The 24,259-nt window shown below is 35.6% G+C and overlaps 1 protein-coding gene across 1 annotated transcript; it reads left to right on the top strand.

Annotated features, from left to right (window-relative positions):
* The first annotated feature begins 38 nt into the window (after window positions 1-38).
* On the top strand, window positions 39-22,691 carry LOC129361575 (coiled-coil domain-containing protein 178). The gene is made up of 20 exons (XM_055032492.1): window positions 39-295; window positions 465-588; window positions 3,313-3,449; window positions 3,559-3,608; window positions 3,688-3,767; window positions 3,941-4,141; window positions 4,266-4,486; window positions 5,326-5,468; window positions 6,742-6,895; window positions 6,986-7,081; window positions 7,712-7,848; window positions 7,976-8,159; window positions 8,258-8,320; window positions 8,481-8,609; window positions 9,798-9,911; window positions 10,051-10,196; window positions 10,382-10,541; window positions 13,120-13,269; window positions 16,823-16,957; window positions 22,021-22,691. The coding sequence occupies exons 2-20, from the start codon at window positions 531-533 to the stop codon at window positions 22,147-22,149; spliced, it is 2,487 nt and encodes an 828-aa protein (XP_054888467.1). The 5' UTR covers window positions 39-295; window positions 465-530; the 3' UTR covers window positions 22,150-22,691.
* The last annotated feature ends 1,568 nt before the right edge of the window (window positions 22,692-24,259 follow it).

The raw sequence follows: 24,259 nt of genomic DNA, 5'->3' as shown, positions 1-24,259 counted from the left end.
CCAACGAGCGCGTGCCCCCCGTTGTTAGAAGACTGACGGCAGCTTGGTTCGTTCGGCGCGAACCCTGTTGCGTGGAAACAACGAAGCATTTGAAAAACTTTTAAGCTGAGCGACAGTCGCACAACAAAACTGAGGTGGCAGCCAAAAGTTAGAGTAAGTTGATAGCGCGCATTTTGTCGCTGTCACTTTCTCCCATGACAACGACCCCCCTCAGCTCATTAATTTCTCATTAACTTGGTTAATTAAACGTCAACTTAACGTTAGCTGACAGAGCGACATCCCGAGATGAGTGAAGGTATGTTTGCCTCCCGTTTACCAACCCTGATATAAAGTTTAACCATGGGAGTTTAAACCCCTATGATTTAGTGCGAAAGAAGATCAATTTCGATGTATTTTAAGTTTATTTTTATTTTATCTCCAATTACGCTGGTTTTGACGATAGAAATGCCTTTGCTTTCCCTCAGGACCTTTAAGGACGTCTCGATAGTTCGTTATTGTTCAGCAAATATCCCTCCTGGAAGAGTTGCGACATGCAAGACCTTAAACCCCTCACATTACCGTCCACGGAAGGACTGGCCAGTCGACAAGGTAATCAGGGATGTTGGCGCCTAGTGGGACAGAATAGAAATACTTTGTTGTTCAACAGTGGGGTCACTCAGGGGTCACATCAGCAAGTTTAGGTAAGCGGGCGAACGCATATTCAAACAAAGACGAAACATAAAAAGAAGAATAAAAGTGTACAGTAAGGGCAGACTTTCAATCTGAGAAAAATATACTGTGTCGTCAAAGAATATGCAGATGATCATTTAGAGAGAAAAATGCACAAGATGTGCATGTATGGAAGTCTACAGCAAAACAACAACAAATACGCCAAAAATAAACAAACAAAAAAACAAGAAAGAATGACATGTGTACCGATTAAAACTAGGCTTAATTATTTTACACTGAGGATAAAACATTGATTTGTGGAACACAGTTTTGAAAACAATAAATTCAGATCATTACACTTTAGCCAAGTGTAATAAATTTTTTTCTTCACTGAATAAATTTAAAATAAAAGTTGATATCTGTAGAGGGATTGTTGCTGCATGAAAGACGAATTCATTCAAGGCTTTTAGCACATATTTGTTGTGGGAGTTTATGAGTGTGGTTGACTTTGTATTTCATTACACTGCCCACCATAACAGTGGGCATAATCTGACACTGAAAATAATTAGATTTGACTATAACTATTTAGTGTGGGAAAACAACCAAACTGAGAAAAAATCTGATTTGACTATAATAGCTATTCATAATTACTCCAAAATGTAACATAAATAGAAGATAAAAAAATATTTAGATAGCTGTTTCTTTTAAATGAGCTATTTTTTTTTTTTGTCCATTTGCAGTTTAAGGAGGTCTAAAACTGCTTAAAATTGTTAGGGTTCCTGTGTAGTGCTGCTAATGCTGGCTGTGGACAAAGATATTTCAAACGTATAACTAAATATATTGCTAATACAAGTAGTTTCCACTAGCTCATTTCAGTTTATTGGCTATTGGATTTAGAAGGAGTTTCATTTTGTGTGCATTATAACCCTGCCAGCATGATTTAGAGCAAACCTTGCCACATTCCTGCTCCACTTGGTTATTTCAGTGTGTATTTTTCACAAAAGCCATCCAGCAGGAAATGAGCTTTATTCTTGGTTTCCCTTTAATTCTTGTTGCACTGTGTTTTGTCAGAGGCTACTCACAAATTAAACACTTGGTCAGTTAAATGATTGTCAATGCTAAAAAGCTGTCAAGTATGAAATATTGCTGATCTTACCTGTTTTCCTAACGCTGTGAGCCCAGACACTTCTTGTGAAGTATCCTATTGGCATGACAATGAACCTGGAGCTGTAAATGTGCACATGAACCTGTTTTTCTCCCTCACATAGGAAAGACCTATTAAACAATTACAAAACTTGAAATAAAATTTGACATACTTAAAGTCATGGATACACTCTACCTGAGCCTGAGCTTGAGGTATTTAGCAAAGACGAATCTGGAAATACATTCAGTCTGTGATTTAAGAGAATTGTTCCAAGTGGCACTAAGTTCAACACTTTAAATTTGAAAACCATCTTGTATTTTTCTTTCCACTTGACAGTTATGCATTACTCTTCGTAGGTCTGATTCATAAACTTCCAATAAAATACATTATGGTTTGAAGATGCCATATCGTCACATGTAGAAAGACTTGTATTATAAATAGTTTTGGAAGGCACTAGAATTTTAAGTTTCTACAGAATACAGTGCTGCTAAAAAGTTTGTATTATTATGGAAAGAATATGTAAATAATATTTTAAATACAGCATTGTATCCACTTTCATCTAACAGTCATAAATGTAATTTCCCAGATGTAATTAGACTTTACTTGTAATTAACTTCCCAGAGAATCTGTAATGCATTCTCAGAGGGATTATGTATCATTCATTTTTGCATTTATGCGATAAAACGTAATCAAAATTTCTCATCTAAAAGAAAGCCAAGTATCACGAGAGATCCTTGTATCACACTTTGCAAACCATGGCAGTAGAGTAATTTTTGGTTCATTCAGTGTTGCTGAGTTGATTTTCAAAGGAAGGAGGAATTGATGGAAAGTTAATATCACAATACTTTCAATAGTCAAAATAAGACTATATTTTGCCGTTCTTGAAAAAAACAGGCATCAACAGGATCAATATCATTAAACCAACAAGGAAGTTAAAATCATAAAAAACAACTTTTCTGACCTATTTGAAATATTTATTTTAATTTTAAAATTAAAAACATCTTTTTCATCTGTGACAAGTGGTTCGAAATAGCAACATGTTCTTTGCTGACATTTTTTAAGGCTTCTTTTTAATGCATTGTTTACTTTTAAATTCAGGTTTGTGAACTCCAGTATTTGTGTCTTTCACAATCTTTCCGCCAGATGGCGCCCTTTTACCATGAAGAAATACGAGACGTGCCCTTGGGTTTGTCTTGAGACAGATTCTTTTTTTCCTTTTTCAGTTTAAAGGCTGTGCCACTAGTATCAGCTGGCAAATAGAAAAACAAAATATCTTTCACAGCCAAATACATTTCATTAATTACTTTGCACAATATCATTATGACAATTGTGTGCGTGTTTGCTCCAACTAAGGCCTGCTTGTTTCTATTTTTATTTCCATTAAAAGATTATTGCTTGTAATAGCTGTGAGTTCTGCTGCTATGTAAAGATAAGTGCTTCTTTTTTTGTAGTAACTACTTAAGGTACACAAGAAACAGAACTGATGGAATTAAATATCCTTGCATTTTGTCTGTCATTAGATCAAGCAGACCTTCAGATTGTCTGCACTGGTAGACGTCGGATTTGTGCTTTACTGAACACTCCCTCACCATGTGCCAGCAGTGCTATCTGCCATATCCAAGACATGAAGTGTCGATTAAAAAACTGGTTTCAGAAGGTAAAAAATACTCCATGATAAAGTGTGCATCATGTTGAAATAAAAAAAAAAACATTTTTATGATATAATCAGTAGAAAACATATTTTTTGCTGCTTTAATTTTTGACAGCCTAGAATAAGTCGACCAGAGGTTGATCCCCAAAACACAGAAATTATAAGGTGAAATATTTACTTGTTTTTAATTAACTTTTTTCCTCTACTGCATAAATTATTACATGGTATTGATGATTTTTTACAGACTTCAGAGCCTCTCTTTGAAAGTCTTAGAGACTCGTTCTACAGACTTGTATGTTGAAGGGGTAGCAATTACTGCAAAAGGTAAACAGGACATGAATAACATTTCTGACTTACTTTCTTTATGTAATGCTCCAATATATCTAAACCTAAGAACTATGCACTTGTGTTAAGTTGATTTAATTATTTCACAAAAGTTCTGCCAAATTTAAACTGGAGAAATATGTCATCATCATAACTTTTTTCCCCTCTGGAAGATTATAAAAAATCACCCCTACATGTGAAAATAGAAGATGTCCTCTCTGAGGTCATGCATCTGGTTGAGCGTTTGGAGGAAGATCGTCAGTTTGCAGAGGAAGCTCTGCTGAAAGAGAAGAGAATACGAAACATCTTAATGACCAAAATTGACGGTATTTCACTGTGGAAGCTATGTGAGCATCCCGCAATTATTCAGAAAGGTCAGTGACTGTGAGCTATCATATAATCTGAGATCTGTTTATCTCCTGCGAAGAAGTACTGTTCTGTTGCTCTCAAACTCAGCTAATACGCTTGCTATTTATCATTGGTTTTTGCTTCCACTAGAGCACGAGACTTGCAGTAGAGACATCGCTGAGTTGAAATGGCAGCTTAAACTGGAAAATCAAAAAGTTGACGAGGTCCAGGAGAAATTGTTGCAGGCTGAACTGCTCAACCGGAAATTACAAGAAGATATTGTGTTTGCCAGAAACCAAATCCCCATTGTGAAAGAAAACTATGACCGCCAGAAAGGCGTTATACATCTGCTTGGAATTGCCCAAGCTGAGGTATGCCTCAGTTGAGTGTATTTTAGCCTCTGCCCAACTATTATCTATACATGTCTATTCTTGCAGGGCTGTGGATGGGTAGGATTGTTATTTCATGAAAAGCTTTTGTAAGTATTTAACAGCTGCTTATTGAAGGGTTAACATTGTGGCAGGAAATGCCTCTGTTTAGTGGCATGTAAAAGTAAATAGTGAATCTATTTGCGTTGAGCCGACTTTATGCAGATGGTCCCTGTTGTTTTTGGGTTCTGTTTGGTATATACTGTATTGTCTACTCATAATACATTTTTATGAACTCAAGGTCAAATCACATGGGTTTTCTTAACATTTCTTACTTACACCACAACCTTCAAGTCATTCATGCATTCTAGTCTAATTCTGCTGTCCAAGATGCACTGGAGATAAAACTCAGGAGTTTTTGGTTTGCCTTCTGAGCCTTCAAAACCTTAGCAAACCGCAAGCCTTTGGGTAAGCATACATTGTTTCTCCAAAGTATTCAGACACCTTAAAACGTGCTCCGATTTGTCACTTTATAGCTTCCTTATTGAAATTTTAGGTGATAAACCACCTAACTGTGATAACAAAATGTGAAAAGATACTTTGCAGGCACTGCAACTAGATCTTCATAAAAACATCGCCGCAAGAGTAAAATCTTGATATTTAAGTATCTATAACAGATAAAGTTTTACTCCTTTTTAAACATTGACCTGAAGATCTTTTAAGATTGTGCCTTAGGACCTGGATGGTGCCAGAATAATGTCTTTTTTAAAATTTATATCATTAACTTCATAAAACTGTTTTGAAATAAACTTGAAAAACATCACACCACATTTCTTGTTTAGGCTGACGACATTCAAGCAAGGACAAAACAAGAACTTCTCCAGATTGAGATGGAGCTGAGAAAGATGGAAGCTGATGCCAACGAAGAAAGGATAGCACATGAGCACAGACATGAGAAAATATTACATCAGCTAGATGACAGATTGTGAGTATTTATATATTTATATATATTTGAATATATTTTTGAATAATGTAAAATTGTATTATTTTGCATTATTCTGCTTTTGAGACGACCCAAAACCAGTTTCTGCTGAACCTACACTACAGTAGGAGTTAGATTCAACTGAATTCCATTTTGCCAAACATGCTCTTTTACAGGCCAGTATGCCAATATATTTCAAGCTTTTTGATTTTCATTTGCCTTTGGGTTTTCATTTGAAAACCCACTTTTTTGTATTCAGAAAATTATAACATTGCATGAGACTAATAAAAAGTAATATAGAAAACTAGAAATATTATGTCTTGGCCAATATATGGAAGACTACTGACTCGACAGTGGTCCAGCAGACAGTGATTGGCACACAAGGAGGGCAAACCACAAACTGGCATTCCCAAAGACGTCACAGAGTGTTTTAGCAAAACATATTAAATAGAAGGTGGGAGGAAAAAATAGTGATTAAAAAACTATGCACAACCAACAGGGATAATGTTAACCCTTAGACGATTATGAAGCGAAGTCTAGAAAAAGTTTTGGGAAATTTACTAGGTGCAGATTGTAGGTGGAGTCAAACTACACACAGATGTTTCTAGTACATTGACTACAGCTTGTCCGTTCTTTATGTTAAGTCGCTCTGACATCTTTTAGATTAAATCTTACTTTACCTCTCAATTAGTGATCCTGGTCCTGTATTGAGTGCATAAGGCTGGGCTAAGATGTGTGCATGAACACACATCTTAGCAGGTCCACATTTTGGGATTAAAGTGTTTGATTTAAAAAAAAATTGTCTTATCTAGTAGGATTTTCTGAAAAACTGAATGTTAGTTTTAATGAGGTGAAAGCTTTAATTATTAAAACTGACAGAAATAATTGGTGGGACTGTATCTATAATATTAATATCCGTATGATACAAATATCACCTTCTGAATAGACTTTCTAATGATTTTCTCACTAAATATAGTTGTTCTTCTTACAACATAACATAGGCATTGACACCTTTCATTATTTGGAGTTTTGTTTATGTAGTATAACATATTTAATGTCAAAAGTAAGGACGGGATAATGGCAAAAATATTTCTAGTTGATTCATACCAGTTAATATAGCTATCTTAATAAGATCTGAAAATGTGTGACGGCAAGCAAACTTTGAAATTGATTGGAAATCAACTGTTTAAGAATAATGTGGTCTACAAGGAGTGATTATTATTATTTATCAAGCAGTTCTTAGAATAACTACAAATTTAATGTTTTTGTCTTGTAGGAAAGAATTAAGCAGGTTCAAGACAATTAAGAAAAATCTGCTTACTGGGATCAAGAAAACAAAAAAAGCTATTTCTCTTAAAGAAAAGAAGCAAACAGAGTTTCTTAACCGACTCCCTGAAATTTCTAATATTGAGAAAACTGAAGAGGACAAAGTAAGTAATAGTTTCTTTTTCTTTCTATAAAATTTTAAAAAAATTTCAAAAAGTTGTTTCTCACCATTATGGTATGTGTGTTTATCACAGATTTCGCATCTCAATCTTGAAATTGAGAATGAAACTAAAAAAAATGAACAACTCAGAAACAAACTAATTTCAATGCAAGAAGAGTTAGAAACTAACGTAAGTACTGTTAGTGTCTTATGAAAAAAGAAAACATTAATTTACATTTGAAAAATCACAAGGAAGTATATGTACATATTAAACATCACATTAAAATCATGTTTGGCCCATTGGAAGATGTTTTTTTAACTGTGTAAACCACATGTATTTTCCCTTGTGTAACACTGCAGGTGAAAATTATGTGTGACTCTTAAGACTATATGTTTAACAAAAGCAGTTAAAAAGTGGAAATTATATTGTAAATTATAAGGATGTTATGTTCAGTAAAATGTCAATGCATTAAATATTTTCCACAGGTTTTATTTTATTGGAAATTGTATTGCATGACAGGATGTGAAACACATGTAGGAAAACCTTCTACATGTATCTCACAATTCACTTAAAACTAGTTTTTCAGATGTGTCCCATCTTTTGTAGTTATTTCCCCCTATATGTAATCCCACGAGGAACTTGTGGGCATATTTTTTTCACATATGGAAACACAGATAAAGTCTGTGTTTTTTGTTTTTGTTTTCCACAATAAGGGTACTTAATCCTTTATATGCCGGAACATGAGGTGACTGTAAAACAACAATGTCCTCAATATATTTGTGACCCATTTTTCTATACTATGTTGAATCTAAACCACAGAAATCCACATGGGAAGCAGAACTTACCTTTACAAAGGAACATCTTCATTCACAAAATGAAGCTCTTGAAGCCACATTGAAAGAAAATAAAGAGTATGAACAGCAGATTGATGACTACAAGACGAAAATTTCTAAGAGGTACAGCACCAAAGCCAAATTAGTGCTAAAATATGTATAGTTCCCAACTAAGTTTTACCATGCACTACATGGTGAGTCACTTATATGTGTTCATACCATATGTATACTTTACTGTGTGCTTTGTTAGCGAAAAAGATGTGATCCAGATGCGTGCGGAGAGGAAACTGATGGCCCAGAAAATAACTGACAATGACGAGCATTGGGATTCGGCCAAGGAGGAATTGACGGAGGTTATGGAGCAGCATAGAATCATAAGGGCTAAACTGGACAAGCAGGAGAGCATCGTCATCAAGGAGGACCAGGACGCCATGGTCAGAGAGAACATATGTCTAGTTTCTATCTATAATTCCCAGGTTACGCCATGATTGTTTCTTCCAGTGATATTCAGTGTTCCTACTGCGCTTTGCAGGTGCTTATTGAGAGTATGAGAAAAGAACTGACTCACCGCATGAGTACTATAGAGAGGCTAAAGGTAAATTTTTGAGATTTCTTTGAATGTTTCAACACAATTGAATATACTTATTTACTTTTGCTTATAAACACCTACCATTTTGTAACTGTAACATATACCTGTTGTATGTATACTAAAGTATAAGCCTAAAAGGCTATTTTATAACTTCCTCTTCAATCAGAGGCAGATTGCAGAAATCAAATTTGAACTAAAGAAACACGAAGAATGTTCACAACTCACCAATGAAGGACTGCAGAAAGAATTTGATGAATCATACTCTGCAACACAAGCTCTGGAGGCTAAAGTGAAGGTACACTTGACGAATAAATTTTATATCTAAACACAGCAATTAATTTAAAAAAAAGTGTTGTGTGTTATCAAACAAAACGTCCACACATTTAATTACACCTCTCTTAGAGATGCGTAAAAAAGTGTAAACAATAATACATTTATTTTATTGCAGATAAAAATTCTTTAGAAATTCTGAAAAAAAAAATCCTTTGAGTTATTGGCACCCATATAAAAGTAAATATAACTGAATCTATTTCAAAAACTTTTTAAACTTCATCTTTTTACTTCGTCATAATTCAGACATTCACATGTTATGTAGCTTTCCTGGAGTACAACAGTTAAACAGCACAGAGGCCTCTGTATCTTGCTCATCTAAAACATGGGAAAGACAAGAATACATGGCATTCACACTCTGTTGATGAAAAAAGTATATTTAAATATTGAATACAGTGTATTCAGAAAAAAATAACCTAGCCTCGCTTTTTATTTGTTAAAAAAATGTGATGAAAAAAACGTGTTCTCTTAAAGGACCATCCACATTTGATGGGATCTAGGAAAGATGCGTGGAAAGCCTTTGAATAAATATATTTTTATACCATAATGTTTTAAAATGACAGAATTGGGAAAATCCAACCTTTATAGAATTATGCTGACAATAGCAGCCCTAAAAAATATTGTGAAAGAAATGTAACTGAAATATTTTTTAATTTAAATCTTTCTTTTTTATCTTGTAAAAGATATGGGAAATGGCGAAGGAGGAATTGATGGAAAATTATGTTGTACAGATAATTTATATAGGTTAGATTCAAAACAGGAAAGACAAGGGAACATGGGATTAAAATAATGCACACATCTGTTCATCTTCATAGCAAATCTAAAGATGAACAGATGTGTACATATTGCATAAAAAATGCATAGCAAATCTAAATAATTGGTCAGATCTGATTTGGAAGATCCAGACAAAAAGAATTGTAAAACCACCTGGAAAGATAGACTTGAGACTATTCTGCTGCCACCTACAGTGATTAAGCTTGTAAGGGAACTAAAACAAAACCTTATTGTTTTGGAACTGCAGCCATGGGGTGGCCATATTGGATTTGTCTTATGTTAACAACCATTTAGTCTAATGCTTTCATAAAAAATTCTTACAAGTCGTGATGTAAGTGTGGCTGTAACTTTAATACATTTCATTGTTTTTATTGTACAGAGAATGGAGGAATTGATCGAAAAACTTGAAAAGATTCGAAGTGAACATGAAGCGGCATTAGTCAACCTAAAGAAGGACCTCAAGTTGAAAAAGGACCAGCTTAAAGCTGCTAGGGTAAGAACAAGTTTTTTTGTTTGTTTTTTTAAAACGAAATTGTTGCAACTATTCAGCAATATAGTTTATTAGACAAAATATTTTCAACAAAATATGATTCATACTCATCTTTAAATCACTTTATTTTCTTTACTTACAGGATTTACATCGTGCCATCTTACAAAAAATTAAAGACAATGATGCTAGGTGTACTGTTCTTATGAATAAAACTAAACAATACCAAAAGTCTTCTCATGAAATGGAAAAAGATACCGAAGCCATTCCAAAAATCATAGCAGAGCTTGAGTAAGTTTCAAGAAAATACAAGCTGACTGTAATGAAAGCACTATTATATTTAAAAGACTCACTTTTTTTTTTCTACTGGTACATTACTGCCTGCCTCAAAGAGATATAAAGGCTGTTCACAGCTAGTTTGATCTCCAAACATAACTAACTGCAGAAGTTCCGCTAATTCAGTCGTCTCCTTGCAGAAAAGATTTAAATGTGGTGAACTTCAAACACAAATCAGCTGGTCACACCATGAGCACCTTGGAGTCAGACAGTGATACCTGGCAGTTCCGAACGCAGCGACTCAGGAGGACAAGCCTGGCTCTTCTCAAAGAAAGAAGAACACTAATAGAAGAGACAAAGGTATGAGAAAACAAAACGATGTCACAATAACTGTCTGTAAATACATGAATTTGTGTGTCAAGTGCTGTGAAGTCAGAGATGAGCTGTGAAAAAAAAGATACCCTGAAAAAATAATAAAACACCACTTTGTTTATTTGTTTCTGGATTAGTGTCAGCACATTGCTTGTTACAATACGTCCCTTAAGATACAGAAAAACGAAGCAGCCTGCAATTAAAATTACAAGCCATGGTCAATCTCGTTTAAGTGCTTTTGCCACAAATGACAAGTCGCTGCTGCTGTAGTCTTTTTGTCTGGACGAGTTTGATGATGCATGTCGAGGTGGGATGCTGTGTCTGCTTTTGTTACCTGTAGGCCAACATTCTTAATAGCAATTTTAATACAAGACACTATATGATTTGTAAAAGGATCACATCTTGACTTGTGTTTATTTGTAACATGAAACACACTTCCAAAACATGAATCTGCTCTGCAAGAAATAACATTCATTTGAACAGTCTTTTTGTAAGAGAAGCCCCTATTTATTGTAAGGTTTTCATCTGCAGGATTATCAGCCCCAGCCAGAGCCTCTTTGCTGATGGGGGTTTCACATGGCTTATCTAATGTGAAATCGCCATGTGGTATATAGTTTCATTAAACGGTGATCAAGAATGCATTAGTTCAAAACAAGAAAAGGCAATGGAGCTTAAGCCGCCATGCATCCAAGTGCAGCAACTTTAAAGAAGTTGTTGGCGTGAGACAATTTAAGAATTAAAAGTCTTCCTCATAGACAACTCCCATTAGCCGGATAAAAGTTAGCCATGCAAAAAGGAGTTTAGTCTTTTTCACTTGAAGAAATAAGATGATACAACAACAACACTCTAAATAAAAAGATCAGGCAGAGTTTCAGGTTCTAAGGAAATGGGTCACTTTAATCACTGAGACCAATATAAAGCACACATAATGTCTGTATTAGCATAACATAATAAGCAGAGTGTGCATCCGGAAATCATGGTGCATGAAGCAGAATGATTAGACACCTTCGAATGTGAAAATCCTAATAAATATGCTGACCACAGCTTGTCTGTTCTTCTCACACTGTTACAGGAAGTTTATGTGGGGTCATCTTTGGTAATATCGAAAGTGTACAAAAAAAACACGCATCCAGGTTAAATGTGTTTATTTTAAGAGGAGCCACACTTCCTCTCTATTAAATCCATAAGTAGGTGAACGAATCTCAATTTCTATGCACACACCTATGTTTTGATTTGATCAGGCCTTGACGTTTGGGCGAGGACAGAGTAAACAATGCAAACTGCCGACGCTATCAGTTTCTTATGGGCAATGAAGTGTAATTTGTTCCATTTACACTTCACAACAGCATCAGATGGGCTTTGTCAGTGCTGCATGGAGTAATTAAACCTGAAATCAATAGCAGGCATTTGTCATGTTTACAGCCCCTCTTTCTGCTGGGTTAAACTCATCACTTTAGTGCTGTTCTGTTTTACTGCAGAGACACACTTCATTATGTCTGCAGGTACAGTTGAGATATTCTCACGTCCCCTTATCCAGCACTCAGGAAACATTGTTCTGATGAAAAGATGTCGTACACTGAGAGGCGTCATTGCTGTGAATTCACGGAAAAGGTGTCCATTGCTGGATTCCTATTATTTGTTCTGGCTTATTTAGGGGACTAAATATAGAATGCATGCATCTTAAGAGATTATAGATGTCCGTACCACTACATAGTGATATTACTTCCCTTTTTTACAGTATGTTAAATGTGTGTTTTATCTGTTATATCCAATATTTGCAATTTTGGAAGCGTTGATCATTTTGATGAAGTAAAACTTGATTACTGCTCTGATATTAGCTGCATGCTCTACCACTATGACCTCTTATGCTTGATCCCCACACCGTACACATACATGTTATTAGGATAACATGCAGCAATGTGTGGAAGATAACACTTTACCTGTTGTGGAGGAAAAACTGCCTATTAAACAGTTTATCAGGTATTGTAGCTGATGGAGCTGAAAGTGGTAAGATGGACAAAATGTGGTGTACTTGGAGACAAAAGCTGGACATCACTATTGTTCAAGTATATTATAGAGGTGATCTGCAGGAAATAACTCCCAATACACTGCTTTTCATGCTAATAATGACACCAGGATATACACTTCCACATAAGACACTGCTGTCTTTTTGTTTTTGACTGTCCACGTAAATATCCTTGAATCCTGTTGGATATAGTGAAGGAACTTTTCTTGGCCATTCTAACATATTATTAACCCTATATAATGCCTTGATCTAAACCAGTCATTTTATATTTGGAGTCATTATCCATTTAGAAGATGAACTCCGATGTCAAGTCTTTTTCAGCCACTTACAGGTTTTCCAGCAAGTTTCCGTTCAGGGCTTCATCTATCTTCCCATCAACTCTGACCAGCTTTCCTGTCCCTGCATGACTTTGGTGCCTGCCATGATGCTGCCATATGCTGCTAAATATTACATAAAATATGCATGGTTACAGTAGGTGACGGTGGTAGTCAGTGTAAGACATATCTAGTTCACATAATGCTATTTTCTTCACCTGTGTAGGAACTCCTGCAGGTTGAACGTGATGAAAACGAACGACTAGCAATCGAGTATAAAGATCTGAAGAAGATACTCTTGGAAGCCAGGCAGGAGTCAGTATTTGACCTGAGAGTGAAAAACCGTGCATATAAAAGGTGTAGCTATTACACAGAGGTACAGTGAAACTTTTAAACATATTGTCTCTTTCCAGTTATGTTTTATTATTTATACTATTGTCTCCTTTTCTCTTGTTGTGCTTTCTGTGCATGGACCGAAATTTTAAGGTGACTTAGTTTTGCATTTATTCTGAAGGTTACTGCTGCAATTTAATAATGATTAGATAATTTAAGTGGAGGAGGATGATGGATGTGGCATTTTGTAATGATCACTGTATTTTTGGTACTAAAGGGAGTAAAGCAAGCGGTTGATGGTACATGCAAAAACTTCAACATTTTTTATAATTATAGCTCTGCAATATTCTCACAGGTAAAACATTTCATTATTGTTGGGTTACAAATTTTCTCACTGCATCAGTTGGTAAGAGATCAACAGCAACCACAGGTTACGATCAGACAATGGATGTGCTTTCAGCAGTAAAATAGCTCAAGTCTACACTTGACTAGTTAAGAGAGACACCTCTGCAGCCTTTTACTTTTTAATCTTTATAGTTTTCGACACTTTTTAACTGGAATGGAATTACATATGACAACCATAACACCAGGAAGAAGACACACTGCTCTTGCAATGAAAAACACATATTATTTGTTCCAAAAATGACTAATACCTTTACTTGAGCAATTCCTCATCTAACTGCATGAATGTTATCAAGTGAAAAATGCATGCAAAAATAAAATCCTGTGGACAGGATTTTCCACGCTCATGATCAAAGCCTGATTTTCTTTTACTCTGGATTCAGCCTTCACCGTTTTTGTTTGTTTCAGCCTCATACTTCTTCTACTGCAGCCTCTCGGCTTCTGCTTTATGCCTAATTTTAGTTTTATAACAAGCTTATGATCAACGGCATATCAGACATGTAGATGGGGCATTATTTTTAATCTGATTTAAATATGAACATTTAAAACCCGCTTCTTTCCTGTTTTATTTATCCAATTATCCTCATAATGTTTTCATCATGCAAAGCAGTTAATACAAATCTTAGTAAATTAGTTCATGTTTTATTGATTTGTTTATAACAAACTCACAAGGTAAATGCAATGCACAACATCGGGGTCATTTGAGAGCTGAAACATCTGCACACATAAGTTATTTATACTTGTTTGAATAATCATTAACTCTTTTTTTATTTAATTAGCTCATCTTTCAGATGAGCTTTACCAGGTTCTCCTGGTCTTACCTTCACATTACTTCATTTTCCCATCACACTGTTGTGAATCTGTCTTGGGAAGAAATAAAGATATATGGCTTTAAGTATCTGGCTCCACTTTCTTTCTGATACTGAAGCACACATGGTGTCTCCATCTAAGCCAGACTGCCCCAGAATTTCTTTGACATGCAGTTCCACTCAGAGATGTCACATACAGTGCCCTCCACATTTATTGCCAACTCTGTCTGGGTAAGATGTGCAATAAGCATTGAAATAAATTTAGCTTTTGTTGCATTGACACAAAATTCCTCTAAAATAATTCTGCAGTTCTCTTACAGTGAGTTTGGAGATTTATTGTTAATCTTCTTTCCTTCCCCTAAATTGTGTGTGTTCACACGATAAACTTGGGTACTTGTCCCGCCTTGTTGGTCACAATTTTATTGCTCTAAATGTTGGTTAAGTTTTGGTGAGCAGCTATTTTCTTGTCGCTGTTTCCTGACTTGAGAAGATTATAGCACATCATTTTTGAAGGGTATGTTCCCTTGTGTTTCCTATTTTTAAGAAAATGGTTAATGTGATATCCTATGTTTTTTCAGTCAAAAATCAATGTTTGTGCTGTAATAACAAAAATATAACATAAATAACAGAGAACACACCAAAAAAGATGAATTTCCTTGAAATATTATGTTGACATAGCTTATATGCCACACAGGGTCTACATGCACAACTACCCCGACTAATTAACCAGCCAATATCAGTTAATTATATTCTCAACATTGGTCTATTAACAGAGGACAAACAAAAAGGTATGATATTCTGTTCAATAAGCATTTGAAAACTGTTTCCATTTTACTAAATTCTAAGACTGAATTTAAAAAAATACATTAAAAAGTAAAGATTATACTTAATTTTATTATGACATTTTACTACATCATCTTTCTATCTGCATAAATAATTGTTGCTTTTCTGTCTTTAACAAAAGCATTTGAGTCATGTTTCACATTGTGTTTGTAATTTTTGTGTTAATACTGTGAGACTTGCATTTTTTACTCAAGATCATGATATGGTGAGATGTCATACTGGCCTGTGAGTAGACGTCAACTTTGACATGTAAAATTGTTACAATTAACTCCTTGCTACCATGCAGAACATGAAAGCTGTCATTTACACATTAATAAAAAGCAATTGGCATAAAATTCTAGCATAAAAATAGATTCTCTATTCCAGTTGCTACTTACTGCAATTACTGTAAATTACCATACTTTTTGTCGGTATTTCCAATGGTGTCTACTTGTAGTCTCTTACTTTGTTGTCGACTGCAAATTGACTTCATCTTTGAATATGCAAAACGGAGTGAACAATGAAACGATAACATATGCTCAATTTGTTTTACTCGACACCATGATCAGCAGAACTAAATGCAGCTCAACAAGTATCCTGAAGCTTTTCAGATGCAGAGATTTGGGACCATAACAGTTTTAAAGAACACTGCACATGATTTAGTTTAAATACCAGTTTGATGAATATTACAGACACATTGTCTTAAAATGTAATTTCAATCACAGATCAGAAACTGATAACAATAAATACTTCATTTCTGATAAATGTCCAGATGACAAAGGCATTTTTCTGATATTAGTCAGTAATTTTTCTTTAAATATAAAGGACTTGAATATCTTTGTATGAGCATTTTTTAAAACAATTTAGAATTGAGTGTAGATGTTAGCACTGTTCTGTTTATGTGAAGGCTTTCAGCTCTTAGGTTTTAACAGGCTACACCATAAAGACCATTCTTGTTATTGTCTTTCCTTCAGGAGCTGATGACTGAGCTAATTCGCTTTAGTTTTCAATGCACTGGGGAACACATTGCCAAGCAATGATAAGCTTTGTAGGGAGAGTGTAGAGATGGAGGAGGGAAGGAAAGCAACGGCATCTATCAGAATTTAAACCTCTTTGCTTGAAACTGTGTTCAAATAATAAAGCAAGCAGCATGTCTTTCCAAGAGACTGGGAATAATTTCTGGTTTCTGTGGGGGGTTCATGACTTTGTGTGTATGTGTAAAATATGTCTTGAGGGGATTGGTATAAAGTTAAACTGGGTGAAGTAGAAATATTTTACTCATCAGCTTTGCAGTCACAGAGTTTGCCTCGGCTAGAACAAAACTGCTGAAGCATTTAGAGAAAATTAACCCCCCATCCTGGCAGCCAGATGTGACTGGATTCTGATGAGTGCACACGAGTGGGCAGAGAAACCAAGAGACTGTGAAATTCCTGTCAGGCCCGTGTACTGCAGAATGGGCTATTGACTGCTTTCTCTATTCCCTTCCATCATTCTTCTTGAACACTGCCATTAATTTCCTCTCCTGCCTTACCAATTCCTTTTTTCTGCCTTCTCTCCCCCCAGCTCTCTTTGTTGCAGAAGAGGATGCACAAGGTTTTGGTAAAATACTTAGAACAACGCAGCCTCCGCTTCTTGGCTGACCTGGAAGTGTGCCAGACTGTTGCCCGAAAAACTTCCCAGAAAATAACAACTGCCCAGGTATTTGCACATAAATGCAGAAAACAGGCTGGAAAACTGCACTGACTGCACTATGCTTTTACATAGAAAATCCCTTTCAATCAACATTCATCCCAGTGTAGGTATGCTAACAGATGGTAGCATATTCTTTTGCATACTACAGTAACTCCATGTTATGCGTTGCATTGTTTGAGCCTGATCCAGCTAGTCAGTTGCCTTGTGTCGTCTTTGCCAAGCAAGAGCAGCCAGGCAAATATCTACCAAAGTGACTTGCCTCAGTGCTGCAGTGGAGTTAAAGACACTACTCTTATATTACAGTCTATACATTCACTCATCAAATCACAGACTGATCTTATGTCTGTGTGACTGGGGAGATTAATCCAATTACTTTGTGTCTGTCTGCCTCTCTGAATAAGTATGCATAGTGCTTTCCAAAAGTATTCACACTACTTGATATATGTTTAAAAATTTTGTCACATTACATTCTGAATTATGTTCTTTAGTAGGCTCTTATTGGACAGACGCAAACATTAATGTGGACTATAATGGAAAACTGATCTAAATAAAAAGAAGCATACTCTAATACCCTTAAAAATAAAATCCGATGCAAACATGTTATCAGAAGTTGCATAAAGAATTCATATATTTATAATTCCACTTCATTACAAAGCTGCAAATTATATATATATATATATGATACAAAAACTTAAAAAAAAAACTACACTTTTTTCTTTAAATGAACTACAACAAAAAGACCACTTAAAGTTAACAGGATGTAGCCATCAACAAATCTGATAAAGAGTAAAGAGTAAGTCAATTTGCATTTTTCCAAAAATTCATGTAGGATGACTGCAAACATTTGGAGGAAACTTTCATGGTTAGATGGAACAAAACTAACTTTTTGGTTAGTTTAAAAGATTCTGCATCACGCTGCCAGAATTCTTTACATCAGCAGAGAGGATGTTCTCTCTAACAGTACTAGAGATGTTCTGCTGACGTAGTACATCAACAGAATCCTGAAAGCATCAGAATTCTGTACTGGCCAGAAACTAGTAAGTAGAAACTAGTTAGAAACTTTTTCCTTTAAGATTTACTGGCTCTAGTGGCCTTTATCTGAGAGTGGTCAGCCAAGAAAGTGGGTAATGCGGCAAAGGTCATCAGACCGGGACTCAAACCACTGATGGCCACATTGAGGACTAAAGACATACATATGAGGACATACAGCGGTTGTGCTTTACCCCTGTGTCACCACAAAACCCCAACTAGTAACTTATGTAGGACTAGACAGTTTTTGTTCTATCTTACATCAGAACAAAAACTCTAAACATGCAGCTTGTGTGGTGTAGATCTAAGTTTTTGATCAAAGCCTGAATATGTGTCATGTCTGATGCCCATGCAAATAAAAAAAGCAATAAAGAAAAGAAGAATAGAAGCTTTTAGTGGGACTTGAAAATGTATGTTAAATTAAATAGAATGCACACTCCATCCTAACTCGCCGAAAGTTAAATATTCTGCAACGTACAAAAACTATCAAAATTTCTAAAACTGGTGTAGACAAACCCCCTTCAACTTTAAGCACAGTTATCAGGGAGGCTAAATACAGATACATGCAAAACATTTCAGATATTTATGTGTAAAATTTTATGGAAACTATGTATCTCTTTTTCTTCAGTTCAGAATTATGCACAGATTTGTGTTTGTCCATCACATGAAGTCCTAATGAAGTTTGTTTTTGTAACGTATAAAAGTTAAAGGGGTATGAATACTTTTGATTGGTTCTGAGTCTGTCGCTGAACTATCTGATTGCTAACAGCACATGGACCGTTGGAGCCTATTTTCTGTTTGGTCAGGGAGTTTGTTTTCATGTTGGTTAATACAGACTTCATCACAACACATGGGGGATATCTGTGTATTACAACTTTCTCTTCTTTGTGACTATGATAACCTTCTGTCTGTCTTGCACAAGAGTAGGAGCATATTCTACAAGGTTGAAAAGTAGGGATCTTCAATTAGAGGATAATCGGTGTCTAATCTGTTCTGTGATGTGCGATGAGGTCGAAGCGGACAGCGGGACAGTGATGAATCTTTATAAAAATGTCCTGTCCAGCATTTCCACTGAGCCAGGTGGTGTGCCACCCTGTTATGATCTATATCCTCTTTTTACTTCATCTTTATCTGAACAATGGCACCCTCCAAATCTAAAAGTGTCCATGTTTGCCAAATGCAGTAAGTTATTTTAATGTGGCCCACCTAATTTAATGTGTTCAGTGAAAAAACTATTAAGAAGTCTCCTCCTCTGTTTCCTCTCCTCTGGCTACTGACATGTTTTTTGACGGGTCTGGTCTAGACATTACAGGGAGCAGCTATTTCTCAGCAGCCCAGCCTCAAAAGGCCCCAGCAGATCACTGTTCAAGGCAGGGAGTAGTGGGGCACAGGGGGAGGAGCTATCAGGAAGCTGCAGAGTGTGAAGGACAAAAGAGCTGGTGTATTCAAGCGCACCACACCGTCACCCGTCACAGCTCAGCACAGGTTCCATCAGAGCAGGCAGCACTCACTTTAAACTGGCTCCTAAAGAAGAGTGCAGCAGAAGGACTATCCTCCATAACGTACACAAGGAGAAATAACCCTTAGGAACCAAAGAAATGCACCTTGAGAGTTTATGAACAGGCATAAATTTACACTCTGCACTACTGCGTAAATTTTAAGACCTTGATGATGAGGTCTTGAGATGTTGCATTATGAATTGAAAGAAATTAACACGATTCTAAATATTATTTGGCTGTTTAGAACTAAGGAAATGCAGAAATCAATGGAAATGATACTGGTTGTTACTGGAGTTAAACCAGGCTGACTCCTGATGAGGCCTACACTAATCCATCATGTCCACTTAACCCCACAAGCAGAACATAAGAAAGGTCAGGTTTGCTCTTTCAGACGCCAAATGGCAGTTTCCTCATAACTAGCTTGAGGGAAGGAAGGCTGAGGAACCCTGGGGTGGGTGGGGGTGGGATCGGAGGGGCGGTGGGCTGTCATCCTGTTACACTCCTGCCAGAACTGGCAGTTCAGCTTTGTGTTCTGCGAGTTTACACTAGGGATGGCATAATTGACAATGGCTAACAGCAGAGAGCAGTGCAGAGCTTTGTTGAATGGCCAGTAATGATTGGAGCAGACGCCCACTGCCCCAGTCCCAGGGGACAGTAATCCAAGATCCTGTTTCTGATATAATTGTTAGTCAGAGAATTTCTGCATGGCCAGGCTGGTTCACATTCCCAAGCTAGTTGACACTGCCAGGCAGTTTAATAGAAAATCTGGATGCCGAGGTTTTTAAAGCAGAGGAGCACTGAACCTGGACACGGTTCACCAGGACCGTTATTCTGCCTCCCCACAAAAATAAGAGCAAGCCGGTAACTTTACTCTCATACTTGTAGCCACTTTCAGTGACTTTAAAGTCCATTACTCAACCAGCCTCATAAACATCAGGTCTCATGACTCGTCAGTAAAATTAATTTAATCTGAAGCATTACACCTTCTCTTTGAATTCTTAACTACTGTCATAAAGAAAAAAAACATAGATTTTATTTCCATGATTAAAATCAAACAGTTTTTCAAATATTATATCTGATATTAATCAGTCTGCTACAAGACAGTCTACTACTAAGTTGCATGTAATTTATTTGGGAAATAGTTATGTTTTTTTTTTTTAGTAGTTTCTATAAGAATTAATGTGATTAAACCTATCAAAAGTCTAATTGACCCTCAGATGTCAAAAGGAATATGATTTTGACAGTCAAATGAGGGATTTTGTTACCTAATTGTAATTCTGAGGGGAAGTGTCGAGTGAACAATAAACATTGCAATGCTAAAAACTCTGCCAGAATTTCAAATAACCATACATATCTATGTCAAAAAAGAGGAATGTGCCTTTTGAGTCTGACACATTCTGTACTATTTGTGGCTAATGGAGCTGGCTGTATCCCCAGATATGTGGCTTCCCTACAATGGTCTTTTTGGCTTCCAGACACATCTGGTAACAGTGTACAGCACTGCTTCTGTCAGTTTTCAAACATGACAGGACTATTGCTCTCCTTTACTCCAGGTTTGGATGTGTGTTGGTTCTTTGCTCCAGACTTGACATACCGTTAAAAATCATTGAACACAGCTGTAGACAAAACTGTATGCAAAGAATCAGCTGAACTTGTCGAGGTGTTTGGATGCAAAACAAACATTTAACACAGCAAAAACTCCAAAATCCTATTGGTTCTCAGCGACTCAGTTGAATCCAGTTTCTTTGTAGGAAGAAACATATCCTTTTAAGAGACATACACAGAAGCAAACTTGCCAGAATGAAACAAACCCACATGGAGAGATGGTCAATTAGGAATGGAGTTCTAGGCAGTGGGCGAGTTACATGAAAGTAATGATGTCTAAACTTTTTGCTTTGACATCCACAGGCCAAAAACAGGTTCAATTTTTCTATTTTTTTATTAAAAATTAACAATGCTGGGTTTTGTTATTATCACCAGCTCAACAAAAAATCTAAGAAAAAAAAAAAACTCTGACACAGCAAAAAACAGGGAATTTAATTTTGCTTGATTTAAAGTCATTCATATAATTTCCAGCACATTTGTGTCATTCTTTTTCCTTCATATTGGAAAATAAATTATTTGTCTCAGCTCTGTGACAAGAATGGGATGAGTTTGTATGTCTTGGAAGTTTAACAAAACGCTGTGCTTAAGCCTCAATTAGAGGAAAAGATGCAGGATGTTTGTGGTCTTATTTATTAGTAAGATGAAATAAAAGCAAAACTAATGATAAAATATGCTTCATTGTGAGAGATTCTCTAACTGTTTTGAGAAATATTCTTTATTTTGGGTAAACTAAGAGAAACTGACTAAATAATAAGATCCAGGTGGTCAGCTGATGTGAACAAGAGGAGTTGAAAGGTCAAAGTCTGATGGTTCATGTCACACACTGCCAAACACATCAACTGTGTCTGGGGAATGCACAAACTATGAACTTAGCTTCTTAATGCTGTTATACAAATTGGTTTGTTATTTATTCTTTTTTTTTTTCTTGTCAAACAGGAAACTTTGTCGAAAGAAATTCAGCTTATCTCAGAATTTCTACTGTCCGTCAGAGAGAGCTCTACCACCACCAAAGACACTGAGAAGAGCAACCAAACCAGTCCAGATGCCACTGAAGTGAATGAGTAGATACCTCCAGTTCAAGTAGCAGTGTAATTGGACATTCACCTGTACGAGACAACTTACTTATCCTACCATGCTTCACTATCTCCCCCCCTCTTCACTTGCAGCAAATCCATAACAATGAAACAGGTGACTTTCATGCTGCTGTCAGGACTGATCTAATTTTAGCTGGGTGAATGATTGCAATTGGCTTTGCCTCATCAGATAATTAATCTATGTCACCATTAATTGGAAAAGAGAATAATTACAGGCAGTGTTGACAGAAATTCTACGCTTCTCCAGATTTCAAGATCTAATTACAACTAGTGAAACCTCGTGACCTTAAGTAGCACTTAGTGCACTTTGGCCACTTTGACCAGGTCCATGTGACCACCGTCTTGAGGAAAGCACCCTGTTTTTGTTACGGTACTCCGCTCTCCTTCGATGTCTTCACCCACTGAAAGCTGTCTCCCTCAATCACTTTTCAATATTCAATCTTAATTTTGTGGAAGTTTAGCATTTTCAATGAGCTGGAGATGAATGATTAATGAATAAATTTAAATGCTTCATTTTGTCCATGGATCATTAGTTAAGTCCTTTGTGGGAAGGACCTGAGAAAGGAGTGAAAATTATTGAGACATTAGCCTGGAGCAATCCAGGGGTAAATAGTGTGCACAAAAGGATGTTGTGTGCGCACTATCCACTAGCTTTCTAAAGAACCCTGGGGAAACGCTGTTTTCAATTTGGAATCTTAACTGAATCACATTTAGTTCTTGTAGAAAATTGATTTTTGTTTCATAGTGTTTAAACAGTCATATTAGTGCAACACATCATATAACTGCTTCATATAGACTTGAAAAGTTAAGTGTAAACTGTGACTTTTAAAAAGATGCAAATGCGAAAACATGTTGGATGTAATAATAACACTATAAAATGAGCAATTAAATAATTGATGTTTAACATTAATCATGGAAGTTTCATTTGGGGTATAATTGTGACTCCACCTTAAATTCTTAAAAGTACTGTTTTTCATCCTGTCTGTCTGTGCTGACAGATCATTGGGGGTTTGTTGTTGTTTTATCAGACCTCTCCTACTAGTCAGGACAGAAGGGGGCAGTGTGAACACAACAACACTGGAAAGATAAATGTCTGAAGCAAGATCTACTCCAGGGGTTCTCAAACTTCATGTTCAGGAGTGCAAATCTAGTATAGGTCAAAAGTCACTTTTTACTACAGTTACTTACAACTAAAAAGCAAGAGAAATTGTTCTTTACATTTAAAGAAGTTTGTTTGTGATTCTAAACTGTTTTATTTTTTTCAGTAAAGCACAAAGTCAACTTAAACTGAAACAAGACAATAACAGCAGTATAATAGCTGATATAAAGCGTATATATTCAGACATAGAGATAATTACAGAACACATCAACCTTGTTTGGAAAAAAAAATATATATATATATATATATATATATATATATAAGATCCAGGTGGTCAGCTGGTCTTTTATATATATATATATATATATATATATATATATATATATATATATATATATATATATATATATATATATATATATATATATATATATATATATATATATATATATATATATATATATATATATATATATATATATATATACATATATATATAAATAACTTTTATTTATTCCCAAACAACATTGTTTTTTGCACATTAATAGAAAAATAACTCTTATTTATTGGATTGCATGGTCTTAAAAATCAAATAATCAACTATATACGAGTATTTTGTAAAGAACAAAAAAAGAAAGAAAGAAAAAATAGAACAAACAATACACGTTTTGTCAAATAAATGTATAAATTTATCAGGATTTCATTAGTTACCTGACGTACAAGAGCTTTGGGGATGTATTGTAAGTCATGCACACACACCTATATATCTTTTTTTTACCCAACACTTGGTTATCTGGATTTTAGAAAACTGCTTTAACATCTTAACACCCACTTCTGCAAAAACATGCACAATTTTATTTTACCTGACTCATCAAACTGCTACAAAAAATCTTCAGTACAGGATATTTTGTTTTTCTGAGAATCTTTGCAGAAGGTTTACTGTGCAAAGACCCTTGTTTTAATATGTCCTAATGATAATTTA

The sequence above is a fragment of the Poeciliopsis prolifica genome, unplaced genomic scaffold, assembly GCF_027474105.1.
Source record: "Poeciliopsis prolifica strain line A6 unplaced genomic scaffold, Auburn_PproV2 SCAFFOLD008, whole genome shotgun sequence".
Lineage (NCBI taxonomy): Eukaryota > Metazoa > Chordata > Actinopteri > Cyprinodontiformes > Poeciliidae > Poeciliopsis > Poeciliopsis prolifica.
This window is presented reverse-complemented; position numbering and strand designations above follow the sequence as displayed.